The sequence below is a fragment of the Hakea prostrata genome, chromosome 1, assembly GCF_041222555.1.
Source record: "Hakea prostrata isolate BN-2017 chromosome 1, UWA_Hpros_2, whole genome shotgun sequence".
Classification (NCBI taxonomy): domain Eukaryota; kingdom Viridiplantae; phylum Streptophyta; class Magnoliopsida; order Proteales; family Proteaceae; genus Hakea; species Hakea prostrata.
In genome coordinates this window covers 26,638,633-26,666,334 of record NC_142600.1, presented here as the reverse complement: position 1 = coordinate 26,666,334, position 27,702 = coordinate 26,638,633, and the positions used below count along the sequence as shown (strand labels likewise).

At 40.9% G+C, this 27,702-nt stretch overlaps 1 protein-coding gene across 2 annotated transcripts in view; it reads right to left on the bottom strand.

The window, feature by feature from the left end:
- LOC149028527 (long chain acyl-CoA synthetase 6, peroxisomal-like) overlaps positions 1–27,702 on the bottom strand; it is a 75,303-nt gene that overhangs the window by 18,391 nt on the left and 29,210 nt on the right. For both annotated transcript variants that reach the window (XM_089137380.1, XM_089137388.1), the window contains exons 17-18: positions 5,579–5,702; positions 5,393–5,479 (exon numbers count right to left, since the gene is read on the bottom strand). In XM_089137380.1, coding sequence (XP_088993506.1) covers positions 5,393–5,479; positions 5,579–5,702 — 211 coding nt within the window. The remainder of the gene's footprint in view (positions 1–5,392; positions 5,480–5,578; positions 5,703–27,702) is intronic.

The window sequence follows — 27,702 nt, the reverse complement described above, 5'->3', positions numbered from 1 at the left end:
GTTTCGGTTTTACACATAGGGTCAACCTAAAAGGCATACTTAGGGTTATTTTCTCACAAATCTAAGGCCACAAATGTGTTCAAAATGCCTTAAATAGGCTAAATACCAAGTTTCAGCCCAATTGGGGCCTTAAAACCCACCGAGATGGGCCACCGAGATTACGCCAGTTTTTTTGTCGATCTCGACCGAGATCTCGCTTTTTTTGAGTGGCGAGATCTCCCCCGAGAGCGAGATCTCTCACCATGATGTCAATCACCTACGTAGTTTTGATCCCTTCGAGCTCCCAAACTGGTTTGTTGAATTCATACCTCAATTATTCAATTAAATCCCTCCCCTCCTTTGTGATTCTTCCTCACATTTGCTACATTAAGGTGGACTAAGGATCATGTGAAGAAAGGCATGTATCTTCTTTCCCAAATCTTGAATTTTTGACAATGGACCCATCAATACACATTAGTTCTTGTTCAAATCAATATATGTTTAGTTTAGGGGTCCAATGTATGAGTTAATGTTCTTAAAATTCTTTCTAAGTAGCCCTCGTAGGAGGGGGGGGGTACTAATAAGTTTTGCATATGGATATAGGGATGGATCAAGATCAGAATCATCTTTTGTGGACTCCAACTTTGGATACCCATCACGCCCAAATAATCCATCATCCTCTTACAGTTTCCATGACCCATTCCCTAGGTTGGGATATCTGTTCACGTTGACAATGGGACTTATAAATGGGCAGTTATGGATTACCGACTACCAATACAGCTAGGCACACACCATGTCATGGGATGTGTATTCCACATTTAGAGGAGAGGCAGAGACAGATGCAGCGGTATGCGGCTCATGGGATGGATCCATTGACGAATTCATCATGTAATTAAGTGGAGATCTTGGCAAAAGTATCTTTCTGCTTCTTTAGTTTGTGGTTTTCATGTTGTTTGTCATGGAATGTTGAATAAACATTTAAGCACATTGACTAGAATTCACAACTCTTTCTATTTGTCAGAATGCAGTCTATGTCTCTCAATTAAATGAATAAGTACTTTTCATTGATTCTTCATACAAAATAGCTCTATGTTTGTAAGGCATTGAAAAAGGTGTATGCAGAGACCCAGGTCAAAAACAATCAAATTAGGGCCAAAACTAGGGACCAAAATTTCCAGGGAAAATTACCTGGTTTTGCCCATCTCTTTGAGATGTCAGCTGTTATCTTGGCTTCAAGGCCGGCTGACGTGGGCCTCAAAACCAAGATTTTGAACCTTGGATACAATCCATAATACCTTTGAGATTTTGTCTTGTTAATATCTCAGGTAAGCTGATACAAGAGGTAGCTGCCAAGAAGAAAAGCATTTGGGTGGATTGGGCACATGAGTCTATAATCCAAGATTTTCCCTAATGAATCCACGGACAACTCTCCCCCTACCCCCAATTTCTTCTTCATATGCTCCTAGGTTTGGAGAAAATTCAGATTCTTACTTTTGGGGTTATAAAACAAGCTTATTGGTGATGGACTTTGGTTGGACAACTGGAACCCCCATTGGACACTCATTCACTAAGTTGGTAACTGATTCAGACATACTTCTGGCTACGACAGGCAAAACATGTTATCCACTTTGCTGCCCATCAATGGAACACCTAGAGGGAAGTGGCAGTCTTATTGTCTAGACCATTCCTGTCTGGCCAGTTTTGCCTCCTCATCCATGCTTGCGTCACTCTCATTCCTTGGTGCAAGATTGTTTGGATCAAGAGGCACATTCTCTCACAACTACTTAAGTGTCTGTCAGGCCCCACACAGTAATTTCCTTATTCAAGCCAGATTCTAGCCTCCTCCATTACTACCAACTCTGCTGGAATTCCCATGAAGATATGGAGAACCTCTTCCTTGCTTGCCCCTCCCCACTCTATTTAGAAGGGGATTCTAGCCAAATGCTGGCCTCAGCGGAGAAATACCTAACACTTTGATAAAGAATCATATTGGGTGGATGAGTATGTTGGCTAATGTGGATACGTTTGCCACACTCCCATATAAAATGTAAACTTAGATGTTTTGATTAAACTTGCACATTATAAGTTATCTAAGCTTACACTCGATTAAAGTTAATTAAGACCTGTTATAGTGTTTCTTTTCCCTTTTTTTTGTGGGGTGGGGGGATGATTTTAATTATAGTTTGAAATCTTGTTTTGTCTTGGTATCTTGGTGGGGTCAAGATGACCGAGATACTGAGATTTCAGCTGGAATCTGCCCAAAGCCTGATACAAATTGTGCAAGGTTTTTGTGGCTTTATGCATCATTTGGGTTGACTTCTTGGACAACCTATTTTAGGGCCTATAAATTCATATCCATGGTTAATTTGGTTTATATAAAATAAATAAATAAACCACAATGGTCTTTTTGATTTGCATTCTTGTGTGTTTCTTTGCAGTCAAATCTGAACGTATTTTCACACATCTGCACATTCTTGAAGTATAAATTCACATTCACGAAAGCCCTATTTTATGCTACATTAACACATTTAAATGATCATATTGCAAAAATATTACCTAAATAGGTGTTTTGTATTCACCCTAGATTGGCAGTGTACTGTTGAATCCTCATGTACAATTACACATTTATACCTCGGTTAAGTACTCAAGAGCATACAGAAAAAGGAATTTAAAGTTTTAAACAATTAATGAAGTGAATCATTATTGCATATTGTTAAATATGCATAATAAAGTATATAATTTTCAAGGACATCATCACATTTTATGCTACATTAACACATTTAAATGATCATATTGCAAAAATATTACCTAAATAGGCATTTTGTATTCACCCTAGATTGGCAGTGTACTGTTGAATCCTCACGTACAATTACACATTTATACCTCAGCTAAGTACTCAAGAGCATAGAGAATAAGGTTTAAAGGTCTAAACAAACAGTGAAGTGAACATTATTGCATACTGTTAAATATGCAACAATGTATATAATTTTCAAGGACATCATCACATCATACTCTGCCAAAGTTTTAAATACAATTGTTTAGTACTTACACTACATCGTGAAAGTTAGATGGAGTTAACATGCATTGTTCTTTGAGTACCCATTGTAGAATATAGATCACCACATTGTGAAGAAACCACTTGATCCATTGTGGTAAGTCAAATGATGCTGCTTGTGAATATGTACGGCTGGTAGATTGGGTAGATGAATATGTCGTCCACAAAAACTGATGTCGTACATCCCATTGAGTGGGAGTCCCACAGTCTTTCTGAGATTACAACCAAGATTTCGGATCGAAATATAAAGACTTTACAAGATTTGGGTCGAACTTCAGTCAATTTCACTACGACCCCACATCTCGTTTCGGTGGGGCCAAAATTTCCAAAGTACACCAAAAAAAAATTTCCATGCTTCCACTGATGTTATGTAACCATTCACTTCATCAACGGGAAGAGTGATTAAGTTACAATTAAATGACTTGAGTCCTCTTAATTTAAACCTGTGTCTCCCCCCATTGAGAAGACAAGCTGGAGAAGGAAAAGAAATGAGAAGAAAGAGCTAAAACATAAGAAATGTTTAGATTATTCTCAAGTTCTTCAATAATGGGAGACTCCTACGGGCCAAGAGGGTAAGCGACAATCTTTTTGCATCCAGCATGACCCTTAAGATTATCCACACGCCCTTACAAGCTTAGCATTTAGACTTCCAATTCAACCTTATCCCAACTAAGTGGGATCAGCTATATGGATCCTTTCCCTCCAATCAGCTCCATTCAAAGCTATACTTTTTTGTGTGTCAATAATATGCGTCATATTAGAAAAAGTAGTACAGAATAGACAACCCACTAGAAACACCCTCCCCCCACCTAAAAAAGAAAAGAAAGGGGGAGCAGACTCCCACCAAAGAGATATATATCAAGGAGTGAGTTGTTTTGCAGCTGATAGAGCTCGTTATAAGAATTCTCAAAGCCATAACATTGTTGAGAGAGCAATGAATGTTTGTTCTTTTGGAGTGGTGATCCTTACCAAGAAGTCATTAGGAAATTGTTATACCATTGAGGAGTTACAGAGTTTCTTGAGTAAGAAGAACCTCGTTCCAATTTTCCTTGATCTAGGTCCAGGTGACTGTCTTGCAGAGATATAATTGAAAAGAGAGGGGTGATATGGGGGAAACATAGTGGTGAACTCGGGGTGTTGTATGGTGGATTGGAAGGAAATTATTGATGGCCTTTTCACGAGTTGACAAATGGAAATTAGAGGCTCAAGATAGTAATTGGAGAAACTGTATATTGACAACAGTGATTTATTGGCAACGAGGTTAGGAAGGAGATTAATAGCTGACAGAATGACAAGTTGGAGGAAGAAGGTGGAGAAAGATTATTTTCCTTTCCCTAGAAATGAGAATTTTGTTGGAAGGAAGAAAGAACTTTTTGAGCTAGAACATAATCTCTTTGGCAATATGAGTGGAGATGCAGAAAAGGAATACATTGAACTTAAGACTCAGGACAGGCGGAAGAATTTAGTGATAAGCTGAGATGAAAACAGCAGGATGGGGAAAGAATTGAGGGATCAGCACATTAAGAGTAGTAGCAACAAGAGAAAAGAAACCAGTAGTACGGAAGTGATTTGAGACTGGCCCTCCTGTTGTAGAGCTGAAAGTGGATGAGTTGTCAGTCTTTGTAAGACAGGTTGTTCTATCCACACATTCTTCACATTTTCACAATGTAATGCAGCTTTAGAACTCCTACACTTATGTTCTGATACAACAACAACAACGATAAGCCTTTTCCCAACAAAATGGGGTCGTCTACATGGATTCTTGCCCTCCAATCAGTTCTATTTAAGGTCATGCTAGATACAAGGCTTGAGCCATGCATATCCTTTATCACCACTTCCCTTAAGTTTATCTTAGGTCTGCCCCTAGCTCTCCTACTTCCTTCAATTTGGATTATATCACTTTTCCTTACAGGGACATTTATAGGCCTCCGTTGGACATGGCTGTGCCACCTCAAACAACTTTCTTGTAGCTTATCACTTTCTTGGAGGATTCTTGCCCTCCAATCAGTTCTATTTAAGGTCATGCTAGATACAAGGCCTGAGCCATGCATATCCTTTATCACCACTTCCCTTAAGTTTATCTTAGGTCTGCCCCTAGCTCTCCTACTTCCTTCAATTTGGATTATATCACTTTTCCTTACAGGGACATTTATAGGCCTCCGTTGAACATGGCTATGCCACCTCAAACAACTTTCTTGTAGCTTATCACTTATGGGAGCAACTCCCAGACCAACTCTAATATGATCATGGTCTACTTTAAATGTAAATGTCAAATAATGGTCTACTTTAAATCCTCTAGTGTACAATGATTATGAAACTTTAACCGTATATTGATATCACAAGAAATTTTGGTCATACCTATCAATAATCTTCAGGCGTCCCCCCGGTAACCAAAGTCCTATATCTCCAGTATGCAGCCAACTATCCTCATCAATTACTTCTTTTCTGTCCAACATGATGGAATTGTTAGGCACTCCCTTTTTATCCTTTTGGAAAGAAAAAAAGTTATAGCACTAATAAAAATTTGAAGAGTAAAGAGAATACGTCTGCACTTCATCTTTATAGTATCCTTTGAAAACAATGGGACCCCTGACACAGATCTCACCACGAGGATAAGGCTGATCCTCAGAAGTATAATTCATCTCCGGAACATCCACAAGCTTTATTTCTGAAACAAGTGGAAAAACAAAGAGGGATTAGAAGTAACGCATCATTAGAGTAAGTGAAAAAATAAATAGCAGAGCAGAAAGAATTAAGTCAACAGAAACAGAAGAACCCTGCAAAACTGTTATGCATTCAATTGATAATCCACATAACCTAACTTTTTGAGATCGCTATTGACAATGATACAAGGGAAATGGATCCTCATGTTCTAGCCATCTACATAACCAGAATCCTGGCTGTACCTTGTACTAATAAAAGGATTACCGAGAATAGGACAAGGACAGATTCCATGTCAATCAAAAATTATCACAGCTCTACCTAATATCTTTTTATCAAGACACTATTCTCAGATTAAAAGAAGAATCCAGGGACAAGTGATTTCAACACTTGAAAGCTTATATTTTTTTGGATGAACAAATAAACTCATTACCAAAGAGAATAAAAGTACAATACCACAAAGGGCAAAAGCCCAAGCAACAAGAGCCACAGGGCTCGAAAAATGAGCAGCCAAATAAGCAACAAATTTAGCAACCACCTAAGAGTGCTATGGTGAGCAAACTAATCAGACAGAGGCACGCCAAATTAAAGCTTTTCATCTTCTGAAAATGTGGCAACATAAATCAACGATGAAGACTTCGCCAATATGGTGTTGCCCTTAATTGGGGCAGTAGCTCCGACAACAACCCACACTATTGTGGACCAACAAGGGTTAGGGATGACACCACGGTTTGGCCGGCAAGTGCGGAGAGGTGAAAGCAGAATAGGCAGAGAGAAGGACGAGTGAGAGAAGTGGGGAAGGGACCGAAGGAAAGAGGGCCCAAATGGCTGGGAAAACGGGGTAGATGAGGGATTGGGATAAAAGGAGGGCTGGGCCGAATGGAAACAGAAGGTTGAAGCACAAGTGCCTAGGCTGGGCAAATGGGCCAAGCCCATCAAGGGAAGAGGCAGGGAAGTGGAGAGAGGATTGGATTAAGAGGGGTAACGCCTGAATTAGTGGACTCGAAAGAGTGGAGAATAGTGGGGGCCCAAGATAGGGCCCACAGAGGAGGGAATGAGAAGGGGAGGAGGGAGGGGGAGAGGAGGGTTGGAACCATTCACTCTATTGGAGCAACGATCAAGAGGGAGGGGGTACCAAAGAGGGAAGACATCGGTGAAGGGAGGCATCAGGGGTGTCAAGACGGTGGTGGCAGCAAAGGCAGCAAGAATCCTGGCCAGAGTTGCAACCAGATTCCTGGCCTAAGGAACAAGGCAATGGCAGGAAGCAAAGAGGTCCTACCAATTTCGAATTGCGACCTATCAGCACTCTCCAAAACAATGGCAGGTCGTCGTTATCGATGCTGGTAGACCGAGGTAGCATCAGTGGTGAGAGCATCGGTGAGGACTTTTCCTTCATAATGTCTTTGGCCGGTCAACATTGACTTCGCGAGAAGATCAAAGGGGTTGGTTTTCCTTTGCCGGATCTTTGGCTGGATGACACTGGGGCAGGGGCTTGGGCATAGGAAGTTGTAGGGGCTTCGATGTTGGCAACTTACAACATTGCAGAGGCCGTGATGGATGCAAAAGTCAAACTCTCTATACTATGGTGGTGGAAAATTCAACAGAGATTCTAAGAGAACCTCTATTGCTACTATGCGAAAACTTTTTGAGAAAAGTGAAAATCCCAAAGGCAATGCTGGGAGAAGGAGAGGAAGTTTTCAGCATTCACAAACATCTTTAGAGTCTTGTAACTTGCGGCAATCAAACTTTCCTGCACGTCAAAACTTCCAAATCCAAAGGAGGAACATCTAAATCTTGCATCGACAAGAAAGAGGGAAAAGAAAGGTATAGCTGCATAGGCTTTTGGCAATAGAGAGAACTTTTAGAGAAATGAAGAGGAGAAAGGAGAAAAGAGAAAGCGGAAGAGGAAGAGGAAGAGGCAGGGGACCACCAGGGTCTCTCCGCCTCAAGAATTGTCGGCCGAAGGTTGATTTTGATTGTTAAATGCCTTATGGGTACAGTATTTGTTGTGGGAAACCTCTTTTAAGTGCTTCCATGAAGAGAGCTTAAATTATTCAAGTACAGGAAGGCAAGACACAAATTGAAATATAAATATTACAACAATTTCAATGAAGATCAGTGTTTAAAATACAGAAGATAGAAGAACCATAGGCCAGTAAGTCTCATTTGATACGCATAAGGTGGACATCAAAGTGCTGAACCATGCAAACTTAGCAAGATCTCGGTTCAATTTAATTTTTTTGGCAGACCAATTAGGTGTCTAAAACCGAGTTCCCAAACCATGCATAGAATGCATCAAATGGTAGGTGGGGATAGCACAAGGTGCAAAAAGATTGACCATCTCATGAGATTAATCACCATCACAATGAGCCTAATAAAACATTACAGTGATCACCCAAACTAAATCAAGTTTGTTATTTTATTTTGGAAGAATAAAAAATTATATTACCGAAAAGGAGAAGAAAGAGAGGGGGGATATACATCAGTTCTAGGAGAACAAATATAAATGTAAGCCCCAGGTAACAACGATATGCTTGTTCGCTGGGGAGTCTACAAGAGGTTTGTGAGGGCAGAAAAAGAGCTTACAACAGACATCTTTATAGATGGCCTACCAAACTTGGTCCGGAGATCTGCATCTCGTTGTTCATCTATGACGATTTTGCTCAAGCCAGATGTGGGATATACAAGAGAAGAGCACTAGTTTCAGAACTGCGTCTCCAATAGAGATGCCCTGAAAAGTGGAGGATAACCAACATCTTTCAATTCCTAAGGGCCGAGGGCATCTACATCTGAACCAAATAGAGGTCGGAGCTTGTAGCCAAAGGGTTTCAAAGAAGGGATAAGCAGGTGAGAAGGGTCCTCAACATCGGCTGCACAAAGGATGCACTGAGGGGTGACAGGGAAGTGGTAGTGATGGAGAAGGGATTGGATGGGAAGACAAAGAGGGCCCTGGGTGGTGAAGGCTTCACTGAGAATATGCCCTTTGAACCACATAAGCTTGTCCCACGGGACCATAGGGCAGGCCAATAGATATGGTTTCAAGACAACGAGGTGGAGAAGAAACCACTCTTGCAGGGAGACAAATGATTTTGTCTCAGTTGGGGTAGGGAGAGGGAAGGGGAGGGAGGTGGGACAAGATAGGCTCAAGACCAAGGAAAGAGGAGGAGGGAGAAGTCCAAGAGCCAAAAGAGAAGAATAGAGAGAGAGGGGGCTTCCCTGGAGACAACCAAGGAATAGATGCCTCGTGTGCCAACCACTTAAGAGAAGATCCCAAACAGATGCCAAGGCTCAAGCTAGAAGGAGATGGAAGGGCCATCAACAATGCAAAACGAGGTGGTCAATCAAGCGAGGGGGTGCATGGTTCAAGGTCTCATGATCAAGAGACCTCGAGAGGTGTTGCCTTGTGAAATGAGGAGAATACGATATCTCGAACGAGATCTAGGTTTTAGCAAGAACTGAATTAAGCTAGCCCTGAGGAGCAAGATTCAGAGTGACGGAAACCCTCAACAATGAAGTCACAATCCATCGAAGAGCATACTTGTTGACAAAAAACAAAGTAGGCTTCAAAGATCTTCCATCAAGTAGCAAATCTTAGTACAAGTATAAGTCTTGAAGTAATAGTAAGTTTTAGATTCCAATGTTGCAGGCATAGTACATATCCAGACCTTGGAGCCATTAATAGGGTAGAGAATAAAGCCTTCTTCACATCATCGTGTGGCTGATTTAAAGTTTAAAAACAGAGTGCAGACTGTGCAGCAAAGGCTGCAGTAGGCAAGAGAAGGTACTTAAAAGATTCTCAAAACTTAGACTGCAATTCCTATAGAAGATCAGACTTTCACTACTCTGATACCATGTAACAAAATTAAAATTAAAACAACCAGGAATAATAGAGAGTTGAAGGAAGAGAGAAAAAGAGATGGAGAGTTGTGTGATGTAGCTCGCCCCCTTAATAGTATGTTTATTATTGAAAAGTTTCCACATTAGAGAGATCTTCAAAATATCCCTAAATCTGTTTGCAAGATCTTCAAATATTACTATCCTAAAATAGACTTGCTTGATACTTGTTAGGAAAGGGCAATTTGCACTAACTCTCGATAGGAAAAAGAGGCGGTAATCAAGAGTTTTATACCAATCGAAATTGGTTGATGCTTTCCTATATAGAATAGACTTGTAAATTACCCTATAAATAGTGAAGTTATTTTGAGGAGTGCTCACAAGTTCAATCTGAGCCTCCACAACTAAATCGTGGCTTCCATCTTCTCTTCTCCCTCATTCTTCACCTTATTCTTTCTCAAATTACATGGTATCAGAGCTAACAGTTGATTCTATAGAAGGGAAAGAAATTGTACCTGGTGTGAGAGTCGTTTCCAGAAATTAAAGGGATGCAACACCGTACGCTGCACTTGTTGGTGATTTTTATCTGAAGATTGATGCAGCTTCTTATGCTGACCATTACTTTGGTGATTGGTATTGAAGATCGGTGCAAGAGAATGCCCAGCTTTGGTGTCAGATTTGCATTTTTTCAGGTACGAATAAACTGCGCTTGATCTGAGATATTTTTCGTTTTGTGATTTGGGGCTGAGGAAGAGTGTCTGTAGTCCTCCTCACTCTCGATCTGTTTAGAGTTGAGAGAATAACCATTCTTTGGAGAAGAAGCAGCCACCGGAGTAGTCGCTGGTGCTTTGATTTTTCACTTCCGACGTTGTTTTAGATCGAGAGAGAGAGAGAGAGAGAGAGAGAGAGAGTGAGAGAGAAAGAAAAGAGTGACCTACGACACTGCTTTAGATCAGAAACTATGCTGTGATTTTTCTTTTCCGATTGTTGCTTTAGATCAGAAAGAGAGAGTGAGAGAGAGAGAGAGAGTCTTCGAGAAAGAGAAGAGTAACTTGCCATGAGCAAGTTCTCAAGTTCTCAAGTTCGATTGGTATTGGTATTGGTATTTTTTGGTTTGGTTGGTTCAAGTGGTCCAGGTGGTCCAAGTTCAATTGGTATTGGTTTATTTATAGTTATGAGATTAATCTGATTCTGGGATTAATCTGGGAATAATTCTGATTCTGGAATTTATTCTGATTCTATTTCTAATTTCGATTCGATTTCCGATTCGATTTCTGGGATTTGATTTTAATTGTGTTGGATATGGGAGAAACTTCAAGTAAAAATACCATGACTGAAATTATTTCTTCATCCTCTCATCGGTTAACTGATAAGAAATTGGAGGGTGTATCAAATTTCCACCAATGGAGGGCTATAGTTAAAATTGTTCTTACCGGACGAGGACAAATAGATCATTTGACTAAGACTGTACCTAAAGATGATGATACTTGGGCAATTGTTGATGCACGAATACTTGGGCAGATGTTTAATTCCTTGGCCGATAATATTATAGATTTGGTTACTCACTTACAAACTGTGAAGGAATTATGGGAATATTTGAATGTGTTGTATTCTGGTCAGAATAATCTGGCTAGAATCTACGAATTGTCTCAGGAATTTTATCGAGTAGATAGGAAAGGTAGAGATATTACCCAATATTTTGCCGATTTTAAAAGAATGTATGAAGAACTAAACTCTATTCTACCTATCTCCTCTAATATCAAAAATATGCAAAATCAAAGAGAGCAATTAGCTGTTATGGGTTTCTTGGGAGGTCTGGAAAGGAGTTTGAGGCAGTTAGAGCACAGATTCTTGGTAGTGATCAAGTACCTATGTTAGCTGACACATTTTCAAGAGTTCTTCGTGTTGCAAGGGAGAGTACCAATAACTCTACATAAAATTCAGCTTTGGCAACAGTTTCTCGAGGCACTTCTGGAGGACATGCCCCCGGTGGACAGAATATAGGACGAACTCGAGGAAATAATACTGGAAAATATCCAAGTTCACACAACTCTACTGACAGTACAGGACAAGTTAAGACTTGTCATCATTGTGGTCGTCCAAGACATATTCAACGATATTGTTGGAAGCTTCATGGGAAGCCCCCACACATGGCGAATGCAATCATCACCTCTGAATCAGCATTTCCAACTACTACCGTTCATCCTAAGGGTAAGACTGTAAACATGACTGATGCAGATTATATTCGTTTCACTCAGTTTCAAGCCACTCAACCACATTCAGCCGCTGCCACCCTTGTTCAGACAAGTAATGCTACTGCTTGCCTTTCAACCACATCTCGCCCATGGATCATTGATTCAGGAGCTTCTGATCATATGACCGGGGCTACAAGTATATTTTCCTCTTTTGTTCCATCATCCTCTTTGGTTACACTTGATGATGGCTCTCATATCAATGTTAAAGGAGTGGGTACAGTTCAACTCACTCCATCCATTATCCTACCCTCAATTCTTTACGTACCGAATTTGCCATTTAACTATTATCTGTTCATAAATTTACCTCCACTAATAACTGTTTGGTGAAATTCTTTCCTTTCCTGGATATTGTTTATTTCAGGATCTTACGACGAAGAAGATGCCTTGGTAGAGGCCGTATGTCTGGGGGTTGTATCTATTCGAGGAGATATCCTCTACTGCATGTTCTAGTATTTCCATCCCCCATCAAATACATTGTTGGTTGGGGCATCCCTCTTTGGAAAACCTAAAATTGGTAGATAAAAGTTTTCATTCTCTTTCTAAGTTGGACTGTGAGTCTTGTCAATTTGGAAAACTTCATCGTGTGAGTTTTCCTCCTCGTATAAATAACAGTTCAGATCACCCTTTCTCTCTAGTTCATTCTGATGTGTGGGGACCCTGTCCTGTTAGTTCTACTTCAGGTTACAGATACTTTGTTACATTTGTGGATGACTTTTCAAGAGTCACTTGGCTTTATTTAATGAAAAATCGTTCAGAATTATTTGACATATTTTGCAATTTTGTTATTGAAATTCGTACTCAATTTGGTGTTCCTATTCGTACTTTTCGTAGTGATAATGCCAAAGAATATTTCTCTGATCCTTTTTGTAAATTTATGGCTTCTAATGGGATTCTTCACCAATCCTCCTGTGTTGATACTCCTCAACAAAATGGGGTTGCAGAAAGAAAAAATAGACACTTATTGGAGGTCCCGTTCTCTCTTATTTGAGATGAAGGTTCCTAAATCCTTTTAGGCTGATGCAGTTTCAACTACTTGTTATCTTATTAACAGGATGCCTTCATCTGTCTTAAAAGGTGGCATTCCTCATTCTCTCTTATTTCCTTCATCTCCCTTATTTACTTTGGCTCCTCGTGTATTTGGGTGTGTATGTTACATTCGTAATCATCGCCCAGGGATCTCTAAACTTGATCCTCGTGCACTTAAGTGTATTTTTTTGGGGTACTCTCGCACTCAAAAGGGATATTGTTGTTATTCTTCTGACTTACGAAGATATTTTGATACCGCAGATGTGTCATTTTTTGAGTCCACTCCTTTTCTACTAAACTCATAGTTTAACCGACCTAAATGATGATCTGTATTTTCAAGTGTGTTTCCACAAGGTCGGCCTTCACCTCCACCTCCGCGACATCCCAGTATACATCGCCGTCCAACCACCGCTCCCCCTCGCCCTCGGTCTCCCTCGTGCCGCCGTCGTGTCCGCGGTGTTCCCATCGCCTTGTATTCCAATTGCTCTTCGGGGGTCTCGTTGTTGTGTTCGATCCCATCTCTAACTTTATTTCATATTCTACTTTATCACCGGTTCTCTCTCTATCTCTTGAGCTTATCCTATTCCTGATGTTCTTGGCCTTGTCTAATCCTGGGTGGGTCGGTCTCGTTCAGCCTTAGAGGCAATCGCTTGGGATCTTGTGCCTTTACCCTCGGGAGGATTTGGTTGTGGTGGATATTCCCGGGAGTTAATCTTGTGGTTCTTGCTCGGCTCGTCTTGTTGCCGGGCTTGCTCGTTTTGGCTGTTATGTTGATACTTTTCTGTTGCGCTTACTTCCATCCGCATTTTAATCTCTCTTGCCGCCTTCGGTGGCCCTTGTTTCGTTGGATGTGAGTGCCTTCCTTCTGGAGATCGCATGAGGAGTATATTGGGCAACCACGGGTTTGTTGCTCGGGGGGAGGTAGGTTTGTCGCCTCCGCAATCATTATATGGTCTCGCTCCCTCGGCTGGTTTGGCGATTCCTCTGTTGTAATGTTTGGGATGCTCGTTGGGTGTCCTCGTTTCTTTACTCGATGCGGGCAAAATCTTTCTTGTGTTTATGTTGATGTATTGTCATCATGGATGCACTTCATGATTGTAGGTTAAGACCTATTTGCAGGATTCCGGCCAAGCTTGGCCAAGTTAGTATTTTCTAGAGTTGGTTGCCCAATCAACAAGGGCATCTTCTTATCTCACGGGTTGTCTAGTTTGCTTTCGGGATGTTGGGATCAAAACCCATGCGCTCCCATGGATGTACTTAGTTTGCCGAGTGGACCATTCTTGTGATCCGGTCGAGGCTTGTTGGGCTGATTATCGATCGTGACTGACCTAACATTGCCTTTCCCGTGTTGTGAGTCAATTTTTGTCGCCCCACGACATCACTTGGGTGCGTTATCGTTCGGGTATCTTAAGAGCCCGGCGTGGACTTCTTTACACCAATCATGGGCATGTGTTGAAGGATTCTCCGTGCTGAATGGGCTGGATCACCTATTGATAGAGATCGACTACGGCTCGCCATTCATTGGAGGAAATCTTGTATCTGAAAGTAGAACAACTGTGCTAGCAAGTCAGCGCGTCGGTATCGTGCTTGGCACGGGTCTGCGAGTGGTATGGATAACAATTACTCGGATTAGGAATTATTGTGACACACCAATGAGTTATGTGTGATAATCAGCTGCGATTCATATGCATCAAATCCAGTTTTCATGACGTCCAAGCATATTGAGTTGTTGTCACTTTGTTCGTGGAAGTTACTACAAGGCATAATATCCCCCAAGCATTTGAGGACGGAGACAACTCGCGTTTGTTCCCAAGCTCAGGGATACAAGGTTACCTATATTTGTAACGTGGGCATGAGTAATATATTGCTCCGCTGGGGGTGTTGGGGGCAATTTGGGAAATGCGTCCATCGGGTTGTGCCTTGCCTAACTCTCGTAGGAAAGAGGCGGTGTCAGAGTTTTATACCAATCGTTGGTTGATGCTTTCCTATATAGATAGACTTGTAGATTACCCTATAAATAGTGGTTATTTTGGGGTGCTCACAGTTCAATCCGGCCTCCACAACTAAATCGTGGCTTCCATCTTCTCTTCTCCCTCATTCTTCACCTTATTCTTTCTCAAATTAACAATGCTCAAGTAACAAGAAGGAAAGGAAACAAATCTCCCTAAGTATTGCTTGCTAATCAAGCTATATAAGAATGGAAAGTGCAGAAAATAGAAAGTAATATCCTAATCTAATAAATAGGAGCTAAGGAAATAAATTAAAATCTAATCCAATCCATGGTGGACCCCACATAATGTGGCTGCCATTTAGATGATAAACCATGCATATCCTAACAATAATAATGTGGAATTCTGAACAATTGAACATGTTTGATGTATCATTTTACTTTAGATCTTTATGTTTCATTCATACCATGGAGGAAATTTCAATCAAAATTGTCGAAATTTTCACCGAAATGCTTGCATTTTGAAAGCGAAACCCATTTATTTCTGAGTTGGTTTCGCATACGAATTTCGTTCGGTCGACGGTCCTTATAGTAATAAAAATCAACTGTTTTGATCAAAACTTGTGTTATTTCGCAGGTTCTGCCAACTTCGATCGAAATTGCCTCTCCAGATTTCAACCCCAAACCCCTTTATTCCCCCATTTCTCTTGCATTCAACCCTCTTTTCACCTCATTCTTAGCAAGTCCTTTGCATTCCTTCTTCAATATTGCTCATCCATTGTTGAGTTTTTGAGAATCTAAGAAGGTGAGTTAACAAACTTATCTTTTTTTTTTTTTTTTTTTTTGTTTTATTTATGGCTCAAATCAACTTAGATTGCTTTCAAATTAAAGTATGTCAATCTAGAGTGTTGATCTATGAATTTTTGGTTCTTCGTAGTTTTTTTTTTTTTTTTTTTTTATTAAAAAGGGATAATTACTATTGTCCCTCAGTACTATAGCTTAATTACTAATTTATCCCCTGTACTTTTTGAAATTACTAATTCAACCTTCAACTTTGCTTGTAATTACTATTGTCCCCCTACTGTTAAACTCTATTAGTTAAATGATCATATGGCATATTTTATTTATTTAAAAATTCCAAATTAACCCTATAGTCTTATATTATTTATTTACACTTTATATTAAATTACATTACTATCCTGAGTAATTAGGGAAAACTTAAACCTAATTAAAACAATCTTCTTTTCTAGTCTAAAGAAAGAGAGAAAATCAAGGGATACTCATTTTCAAATTTCGATATGTACTTTTCAATTTGGTAATAAAAAAAATAGTAATTCTTAATTTTTTGTGTTATTTTTAATTTTGTTATTTACTTTCTAGTTTAATCTTATCAGTTTAAGAAGTTTCTACTTCCAATAGATTATTATTTATTTATTGTCTAATTTGACGTTAGCTATTTTAAGAAGTCCTACTACCAATAGGGTGCTTTTTTCTTCTTTTTTTTAATTCAAGATGATAAAAATACACATGTAAAATTATTTCACATGATTTTTTTCTAAATGAGGATAATATTTTATTTGGCATTCTTAATTATAAAAGGGCAAAATAGACATTAAACATTCAACCTTAATAGTCGCTTAACACTGTTAGAATTGAGGGGGGCAGCAGTAATTTCATAAAGAGTAGGGTTCTTTTAGTAATAAAGTTATAATACAGGGGGGCAACAGTAATTATCCCTATTGAAAATTATTTTTTAAATTATATATATTGCTATAAATGTATATGTATACTTGTATAGTATATGTATGAGCTTCAAATTAATGTATGTGAGAGTTGAGTCAAAGTTGAGACACCATATTGCTGTGATGGTGTTGAATCAAAATTGTTTCTGTTAATTATCTATTTTTACTATATTTAATATATATTTAAATAATTTTAAAAATATCTAAATATTAAAAAAATACTAATTAATTTATGTTTTAAATTTAAAAATAGGAGAGTATTAGTGGAAGCATGTATGCAGTTTTTGGAGCATGTTGTGGAGCTTTTTAAGAGAATGAGTGTGAATTTTATATATTTTTGAATTAATTAGATATTAAAAAAATACTTATTTGTTTTTGTTTTATATTTAAAAATAGGAGGTTATTGTTAAAAACATGTATGTAATTTTTTGAGCATATTGTGGAGCTTTTCAAGAGACTTAGTGTGTATTTTTTATATCAGACACTCTCTTTCAAAGATGTCAAACATAGCTTGGCAACACTGGAGGCCACTAACAACTGATAGGAAGAAAAGCGAGTGTAATTACTACAAAAAACAAATAGGAGGAGGTGGGGCCACTAGACTGAAGGTGAATCTAGCTTGGGGGAAATAAAGATGTAGTAGGATGACAAAAGGTGCCCTTAGAGGTTAAGAAGGTAATGGCCTCATACTTAGCTAGAGGAAAGCAAAAGAGGAAAGAGAAGAGAACACTAAGGGAGGAGTTCAAGGATGCATGCCTAGATGACCTTCCAGAGCCAGAGGATTATGATCTAGAGGAGCCAGGAGAGTATGGATGTGACCCTGACCCAGAATCCGAACAAATCAGGAGGGTGATGATGATGACTAAGGAGCAAGCGAGGGTTGACGACATGAGGAGACAACAGAGGGCTATAGGTTGTGGGTCCTCTAGAGAGCCAGCAGGTATTGGAGGCACAAACAGCTCCTAAGTCCCTATGAGGAGGAGTTAAGAGTGTGAGGTAGGAGGTTCCTATCCCATGGGCCCCTACAAGTGGTCGAGCTTCCTCAACACATGCTACAGATCCAAATCTCGAGATTCTTCGCAATGATCCAGCCCTATTTAGGAGGCCTGAGCAAAAGCAATGAAAGTTGAAGCACTTATAGGGGAGTGTGAAGGAGAGTGGGGATGGCTTTCTCCAAATGAGCTATGTACCATAGTATTCCAGCACATACAGCCCAAGGGCTTTACTATAGGGATATGATTGAGAAGATAGGCAGGGCTGGGAGTGGTGTGCAAGGGCCACTCCATATAAGATATATAATGTATATTTGCCTAAGCATAAAGAGGACTTAAATGAGTATATTAATGGATTAAAGCCCATATGGGCTTATTATGGACTGACTATGATGGCTAATGGTTGGACTGGTCCCACTAGACAGTCCATCATCAATTTCATGTTGAATTGTGATGGGAGGACAATATTCCTCAAGTCAGTAGATGCACCTGATGAGAAGGATGCAAAATAAATTTATAAATTATTAACGCAAGTGGTGAAGGAGGTTGGAGTGGAGAATGTGATCCACATTGTGACTAATAATGGCTCCAACTACAAAAAAAATTGAGTTGAAGATGTAGGGGAACCCCATGTATCAAAACATGCTTCTACTTCTAGTACTATTTTTCATTTTTAAATACATATATTTACATTACATGTACACTTATTGATGCCTTGATGGACAAATATAGGCTTTTTTGGACTCCATGTGCTGCTCACTGCATTAACTTAATGCTAAAGGACATCAGAAAGGTCAAGCATGTGAAGAAGACCATGGAGCAAGCCTGACAAGTTAGCACCTTCATCTATAACCACACATATGCATTAAAGATGATGAGGGACAAGTGTCAGAGTGACTTAGTGAGGCCAGGCATTACTAGATTTGCTACCAATTGGATAGCACTGCAGAGCTTTAAGAGTAGAAAGACGGGCCTTAAGAGCATGTTTGCATCAGAGCAATGGTTTAACAGAGAGGGTTCTTCATCCGTAGGAGGAAGGAGAGCATAGTTGACCATACTTTATGACAGTTTCTGAAATAATGTGAGGATAGTGGTGAAAATGCTTGAGCCTGTGGTGCATATGTTGAGCATGGTAGATCAGCAGAGAAGACCTACTCTACCACACATATGGCTTGCAGTAGATAGGATGAAGCAATATGTTGCTCAAGTCTACCCACTCGACAACAAGAAAATCCTCAACATCATCCAAGTTAGATAGGAGTTTATGTTGCAACATCCACTGCATAAGGCTGGTGAGTCGTTAAGTCTAGGAATCAATTTAATTTTCATTATGTTATCACCCCATCAAGTACTGACTATTCCCTTTTATTCTTGCTTTTTCTTACACAGCATACTATTTAAATCCTAAGTACCATTACAAAGACAATCTTGGGGCAAGATTTAATGGATGCCATCCAAATTGTAGTGGAGAGGTGGTAACCAGATCCATCTTAATAAGCAATCATCCTTATAGAGGTGAGATAGTGATTTGATATTCACAATTCATAGGTTTATACTAAGTATTAACCTAGTTATTGTTTTCTTTTCTTTTCTTTATATATTAGATAAAGGCATTTAGGGATGCCACTGGGAGCTTCGGTCGTTCCGTGGCGGCATTAGGACTGGAATCTACCTAAGTTAATTCATTATATATTTCATTATTATATTTTATCCTTAACTTAGTTATTTAAGTATTGAAATGACTTGGAGTTTATATTTGTTGTAGCTGAATGGTGGTTGCAATTTGGACGTGACTCACCCCATATTGCAAGCAAAGTGTTCTCCCAGACATGTTCTACCACTGGTTGTGAACGAAATTGGAGCACCTTCAACCTCATCCACTTAAAGAGGCGCAACCAATTGGGTGTGAAGCGTCTAGAGAACCTTGTCTACTTACATTATAATATGAGACTGAGGGAGGATCATATTAAATAGGAGATGGACAGAGAGAGTAACAATATCAAGTTGGCCGACATATTTAAGATGGATGATGATGATAACCCAGTAGTTGACTGATTGGATCAGGGATAATGGAGAGCCCATGCTGGATGAGGAGGGAGGTCGTCCCAGTAGACAGATTGCAGAGGAGATGGGGGCTGATGTGGAGGGCTTCATGGCCCAGGAGGGGAGTGAACATGCATTACCCACCCATCCCTTTGTGTCACACCCTAATGCATCCACCAAGAGTGAGTTGATTGTCTAGTCCAACACTAAGGATGATGATGATGATGATGATGATGACGATGGAGGGGATGAGGAGGGTGTTGGACCTCGTGCTCAGGATTCAATTGATCCAAGGGAAAGACCACCACCACCAGTATGTGAGAGTCGGGGAGGGGGAGGACAACCATTGAGATTCACAGGCGAGAGTCAGTTCGCCCACGCGACACAGGATGTAGATCATACTAAAGTTGCATCTCGAGGCAAAAATGTTTCCTCGACATATTCAAGGAAGGGAAGGGGAGACAACACGGATATAGCACGGAAGACACGCCATCTTATGGGTCTTACCATCCGGCTGATGCAGGGAGCTTGGTGGGATCTATGAGATCGATGAGCATAGATGATTCAAGAGACTCCACCTCTAGAGGATCCCGATGGCATCGGCCTGCAGAGTCCTCATATAATATTGTTGTGGAAAGTATTGGTTCTAGTGGGTAGACTTATGGAGCTTATGGTTATGGACCTTATGGTGTCCCTCCTGTCAAACCCAAGGTCAGCCACTAGTGGAGCCTTATAGTTATGGAACTTATGGTGTCTGTCCCACTGTCACCTATCTAAGTCAACCACTAAAACCTTATTGTCAGTATGGACCTTATGGTGTCCCTGCCCCTACTTAAAAACAGGGTGTTCCTTCATTTGTTGAGCAAATCTTCCACTCTATACCACAACCACCACCAACCTTTCCATATGCAGTGGAACCAGTTCCTTATCCGAAAATTCACAACTACCCACCATCAAGACATCTTAGGCATGTGTATGAGGCCACATACAGAGTTGCAGTTACCGAAAACCATATGGGGCAAACATCATGGGACTTGTATTGTCATTTGTATTGGGGTGCAGAGGGAAGAGGGAGATATGAAATAGAGTAGACTTGTAATTGGTAATATTCTCGCTTCTCATATATACTATATACCTGAATGTTACCTTTTCAATGGTTTTTTGGGTAAACTAGTAGTTACATAGTGTTTATTATGCTTGAAATAGATAGTATCCAAGAATCCAGATCACTTTGAGTCCAGATGAGTCCGGAAAACCATTCAAAACTTTAGTAACAAATCATACCAAATAATGGTTGCACATTTCATGTTTTATAAGTTTGTATGTTCATACCTTCAACATTGGTTTCAAAGTTAGGGTTGAGTAGGAACTCTTATATATACTTGTTCTCTTATAAATTTAAGGCCACCAAAATTCAAACCCAACTTGACACCTAAAACCCACCAAGATGGCCCTCAAGTTCACTAGAGTTAATCTTGGAAAAATTTACCAGATCTAGGCTTTTTGGCTGGCCGAGATCTAGGTAAAGACTGAGATCTCAAGCCATAAGGGGGTGGAGACTCAGGAGGTTCCTCCAAATCCAGGAAGGGTTGGGGGGACTGGGGTGCCCAGTAGGAGTCCTTGAGGAGGTAACAATACACCCAATTTGCCCCAATAGAACTACCCTTGGAGGTAATCTTCCAAATGAGTTTAGGGAGGCTATCATTGCAACCTTTGATCTTACGGATACTAAGGCCTCCTTCAAATTTGGCTTTGCAGATGGTTTTCCAGCTGATAGGATGGAGGAATCTAGAGGTTTCCTGCCCATCTAAAAGGAAGCAATGAAAGAGAGATTCGATGGCAGAGACAAAGGTTTTGAGGAGGGCAAAAACCCGCACCAATAGATATAAGAGGACTAGAGGACTGACTGAATTAGGATGAGACTACCCCCACGGAGAGAATCTAGCGTAAAGCTGGAGGCACTTCTTTATAAGATGTAGCATCGGGATGCAACATTGACCCCGAAGGCAAAAAAGGATGAGGGGAGGCCGAAATATTTGACCGGGAAGGAGAAGAGCATTGGAGATTTTCCTGGAGAATCCCCAAAGAAAGAGCTTTGGTTTTGGTAGGATGACACGAGGCCAAAGCAACTTAAAGGGGTAGAGAGAAAACATGATAGAGGAGGTGGAGTAGGTGTTTATTTACAGAAGATCATAAGATCATCAGTGAAGGCAAGGTGGGTTAGATTTGGAGTGCTCGCATTAGGAAGGGGGGAGACGTGGTGTTGCTTCATTTTAGAATGGAGACTACGGGAAAGGCCCTCAAGGGTGAGGGAGAAGAGAAAAGGGAGAGAAGGGGCAACCTTAGCAAATAACCACCTTGGAATATAAGAAACCCCATAGGATATCAATTGACAAGGATAGAGGAGGGGGCGGAGATGCAAGAATAAATCCAATGGATGAATTGGGAGGGGGGGGCATGTGGGAGAGGATATCTCAGATGAAGTCCCATCTCAGGGAATCAAAAGCCTTGTGGATATTGATCTTGAGAAGGGCTAGGGAATACTATTTGGATCAATGCCTCGAATGATCTCTGAGCGAGGAGGATATTATCAACAATACTGCATCTAGCAATAAATGTACATTGGTTGGGGCTAACAAGCAAAGCGACCACCTTTTGGAGGAGCTTAGGCAAGATTTTGGCCATTAACCGATAGAGGTTGCAGAGAGAGATGGGCTTGAAGACAAAGAAGACAAAAGCTCCAACAAAATTAGGAAGTACACATAGGAAAGTTAATGAGGGAGATTTGGCCAAGGTTAAAGAAAAAACTCTTGATGGCTTTGAGGAGGTCCCTAGAAGCAAAGAAGAAACCATGCTAAAGCAATTAAGACCCAGGGAACGGTTGCTCTTTTGAGAATGGACAACAGTGATGTCTTCATTGGATGGAATGGAGCTTAAAGAGGGCCAATGGTTCCAGGGGACAAATTTTCTTATAAGAGATTGGTGAAGAGGGGGTGGGGGGAAGAAAGGGATAAAAAAGGCAATGGAAGTGTGAGACCACCTCATTTTTTATGCCTGTCACTGAGGAGGTAGTATAGCCATCGCACCTAAAAAGGAGAGAACAGAGTTGAAATTTGTGTGCGCTTTAAGGAAGCAATGAAAGAAAGCATAATTGGATTTCTCCAAGCTTTAGCCATTTAATATAGGATTTTTCGCAAAGAAAATTTCTTTCCAGAGAGATAGCAAACATCAACTACATAACGAGTCTTTTCTCGTCTAAGGAAAGCAAGGGACTGGAGATGTCCAAAAGAAGCTAGGATTGGATGGTCAAAAGATCGAAAAGGCAATTGGTGACATGAGGTATATGCTCCCAAAGGCAGAGGAATTCAAGGGTCTTGAAGTGTACTTGACAGAACAAAGGTTGTTGGTGAAGGTGAGAAGGTTGAGGGAGGCGGCAATTATAGGGCGATGGACCAAGAAGTGGTGATAACAAGGACGAACTAAGGGTCAGAGCTCCATACGACAAAATATATTTTAAGGGTTTAGGGCCATTGGAGATACAAAGTTAAGTGGTTGGGCAGCAAGGGCAATGGTCAAAGATCCCCGGAAGGCGCGAGGCGGTATGAGAGCCAAAGAAGAGGAAGAGCCAAGCCTCATTGACAAGAAACAGTCCAGTTTGCTTGCCACCAGCATTAAGCAACTAGACAATTTTACTAGGTGTGAAGGGAATGGGACAATCTCAGGTCATCAACCTCAAAGGCTTCCAATCAGTAGCATTTACTGCTTGGGTATCTAGGTGGATGCCACCAAACTTTTCCTAAGCAAGGCAAACAACACTGAAATCAGCTCCAATTCACCAAAGGATGAAGCTGTAGCTAAGGGAGGGCAAGGTGAAGTGGGCCCACATAGGAATCCAATCAGATTATACACGACAATGAGAAGGTAAAGGGAGGGGGTGATTTGGAGACGAAGATGTTGGGAGGAGGAACCCAAATTAGTGATGGAGAGAGGAGAGTTTGGCAAGAGTTTAATTTGATCATTATCAAAGCCTCCGTGATCAGATTAGGGGCCAAGAGGGGGCAATGCAGGAAGCAATGAGATTTGCTTGATTAGGAAGTACTCGGGTCTCAAATAGGGCATAAAAGGAGATCTTTGAGGATTTGATTAAATCCATGATTTCCTCTTGCTTGGATCTTCCAAATTAGCCCATGGGTCATAGGGATTGTGGGGGAGAATGAGGGGGATAAGGGCTAGATGGGGTGATAAGCTAGGACGGCTCGACCAAGAGTAAGTGAATTAATGACCCACAGTAGTGTTGTGGTGAAAACCAGCTTTCACTATGTGAAATGTTCTGGAGGTTAGTTTATAGAAAGGAGAATTCAAAAGAATTCAAATTTGAAATTCAAATGTTCAAGTTTAAATTAATCGCTGAATGGTGGAAGACATTGAGGTGGCTCCACAAATTAAGGGAAGTCCACCCATAGTTGGCAAAGCGTCTCTTAGGTGTCCTAGCCTTTTCTGCGTCAAGGCGACCTAATGCCACCTTACCGCCTAGGCAACACCTTGGCGCGTTACTTGGTATCACCTTGGTTTGTTTGGTCCTCTATTGCATTGACAACTATGAGTCTAATCTTGTCAACATAGGATTTTTACAATTTCATGTTAATTTGGAAATTCTTGTAGTGTTTCTTGGGCATTCCTTTTTTGGTACAAGGACATTTCTGTCATTGTCCATTTGAAGTACGGTTTTACCTGTAACTATTTATAGTCTCTTAACAGGGGTTGAGAGGAGTCAAGAGAAAAATGGCTAGGCTGTAATGACGTATCCAGCCCTAGCCAGCCCCAATTAGGGCCCAAGCCCACCCATGAGCTAGGGCCCCACTAAGAGGAGCCAAATCCATCCAACGGGTAGATTGGTTATTTCCTACCCTGGATTGAGTATTAATGGTGACCAAGTCCAGTCTAATTAGTTCAATCAGTTTTATTTCCTAATTTAGAGTCTTAGATGTTGAGTTATTGTTGGTCACTAATTATTAATTAGAATTGTTAGTCAGTTAGGGTAAGATTATTAGGAAAGAGTTTGAGTCTATTTAGACTTGGGTGGCTATAAATAGCCTGAGTCTCTCTTGTAATTGGAAGTCTTGATTATTGGATAAACCAGAATTTGGAGAATTGGCTTGTCGAAGTCATGGGATCCGGAGGGAAACCCTGCGGCTGGGAGTTGTGAGTTATTTCTCCAAAGCTCAAGGCTTCCTTCACTGTTTCTAGCATTCAATCACAGAATTTCTGCAAGGATCTTCTCTCAAGTAAGTAAGAGACCCTATCCCCAACCTAACCATCTCTCCCTCTGTCCACAGCCTTCCCAGCCCCTCCCTTTAGTTTCAGACCTTGAAACCCCTCCTAAACCCATCACAAATCACCGCTTCTCCTTCCCCTACTTGTCCACCAGCTTCTACCCCCTTCCCTAGCATCCGCAGGCCCTCCGCCTTTCCTCCCTGTTTCTGCAATAGCAGCAGCCATCCATCTTCATAAACCCTATCTCCTCAGCCCCTCTAGACCCCAAAGCACCTTTCCTAGAGTTGCACCTAACCCTAGACTCTAGAGTAGAAACCCTAAGTCAATTGTCTCCTCCAACCTATATTACTTTAACCTGGAAATTTCTGCACTTTATCTTCTTCAAAAGAAATTGCTGAATTTTCTGGATTTTCATAAAGCCCTAAAACCATCTAGCCCCAGCCCCTTCTCTCCTAAACAGCTTCTAAACTACTAATGTAGCAATAACAGTAGTTCAGATCTGCAGAACCAGCAGCCCTACAACCATCCTAAGCCCTATCTGAAACCCTAGTTTGCCCCTACAACCCTAATTTGGTGTTGAACCTATTTCAGGAGATCCTGAAAATCTGACCCTAAATTTCAAGGTTACATCGTGTAATTGTCTTCTTCCTCCCCACAATGAAATACCATATTTGCTCAGTTTTGGACATATCCTTCAGGTGAACCTTGTATAATCTTGTATCGTGTTCTTGATCTTGCACTATTTTTCTTAGCAGGCTAGGACGAGAATGAGTGAGTCGAGGACCCACCATAGGGGATAGAGAGGAGGGAGGGAAGGGGGCTAAAGGGGTCGGGTTGGGTGGACAAGTGGGTCTGGTAGGTATCACTAGGCGAGTTCAAGTCATATGGGTTGGTCTAGTCGGAGTTGGGATTTAGTTGACAAGGAACAATTAGAGTTAGGGCATGTTTAGTTACATGAGTCTGAAGATTTCAAATATCTAGAAATTTCAAATCTTTGGAGTCATAATTCATAAAATTAACTGTTTGGTTAACTGAACATGTGGATGAAATCTATGGATTCAAATCTGTAATTTTTGTGAATATAAAAATGTTTAGTATTTTTATAGTAAAGATGAAATCTTTGGATTTCACCTCATACCCATAAATCTACGGATTCACGTTTTTAGTGTAAAAGATGAATCTCTAGATTTCATGAATCCAAGAATTTTCATAACCAAACAGGTATAAATCTCGCATTCATGAATCTAAAATCTCTAGATTCATGTAACCAAACAGGCCCTTAGGTGGTTTGGGCTAGGTCGACTGGGTGATGTCTAGGTGGCATCAGATTGAAGGATGGGGCGTAAGTAGGGGGGACACATCAAAAGGGGGGTTGACATGGGCAATTGCGGGCTAGGGGGTGAAGGCCAATGCATAGGTAAGTAGAAGAGGAGGAAGAAGAAAGGGGGAGGGGAATGACAAAGATCAGGTAAGGGAGGTAGATTAGAGTTTAGAAGGGGCAACACAACTCTTGGAAGAACATAGAAGAGTTATTGCTGCAAGGTTGCAGGGGCCAAGGAGAAGAGAAACCTCTGAAATAGGGACCAACAGTGGGCTACAGGTGATCAAGCTCGAGTCGCAAGGTCTGTTACGATCGTAAGAGATCTGGCAATTGTAGGTGCAAGCAATGCAGATTGAACTTGGTGCAGGAAACCTTCAGTAGAAAATCTCTGCAATAGTCGCAGAAGAGCTAGCAATTGCAAGCACTCTGGGTAGAGATGATGATCGATGTAGAGATGCTTTAAAACAGACGAGGATTGCTACGGGCTTTGAGCGTCTTGCAGGCATAACAAAGGGAAACCAACAAAAGGTAGCAGTAGAGTCAACAATGCTTACAGCTGTGCAATTGGCAAGGTCTTCAAATGATGGACTAAAATGAGCATCTTCTAAATTTGGGCTTCGCATGTAGCTTGGTAATAAACAGTGATGTGGCAAGGTTTTCAAGCAACGCATTAGATATGTATTCTAGTGGAGAGATGGCAGGAAAGGATGATTCTGGTGACTAGATTAGTTTAGGGAAATATTGATTAGACATTGACTTGGCAGCAGAGAGCAGGATGGACCTTCCACCAGGAAAGTTAACTCAGAGATTTGCAGAGGTGGCTGACGGATGATGGTATCAACTCATAGAAGTGAAATTGGTGAGCTGCTAACAACAAGGACAATACCTACGGGGTGGCGAAAGGGGTTACACCCTCGGCTAGCATCACAGTTAGGGTGCGGGGGGGGGGGAGCAGTGCAGTAGGTTGCTCCAAATTAGAGAGGAATGGTGGAGGTTCATGAGCAGATGAAGGGGGTGCAATGCAAGAAATTGGGTGGGAATTGAAGAGGGAATAGGAATGGGGGGAGGTAGTGAAGGGGTAGGGTTTTTTAAGAACAATTGGTGGTTCAGTGCCCAAATGATTTGCAATGAATGCATAGAGGGGAAAGGCTGTCATAGTGTACAGGTTGCATGAACCCAGGCTCATCCTCTACCATGATATAGATAGACAGTGGGGGCAGGGAGTCCACAAAAATCTCAACATATATTCTCGCAGATGATAGCCTTCCCATTTTCCCTCTTCCGACATCCATGTGCAGCGGCTTTCCACTGACAAAGTCGATCATGCTCAGGCATTCTTGGTTCCAAAATTAAAATGGAAGCCTCGGGAGAGTGGTCCACAAGGGAACCATGTGCAGGTCCACCATCCGAAGTTGCAAGCCATAGGGACCCCACTATCTTAAGAACATCATCTTACTTCAAACTAACAAGGGACCCCCCTTAAGTGCCTTGAGTTTGACGGATTCGTTGGAGAAGTAGAAGATGAAAACTCAAAGTGGTAGTAATTGCTCCTTCAGCTTTCCGCTGTTCTTC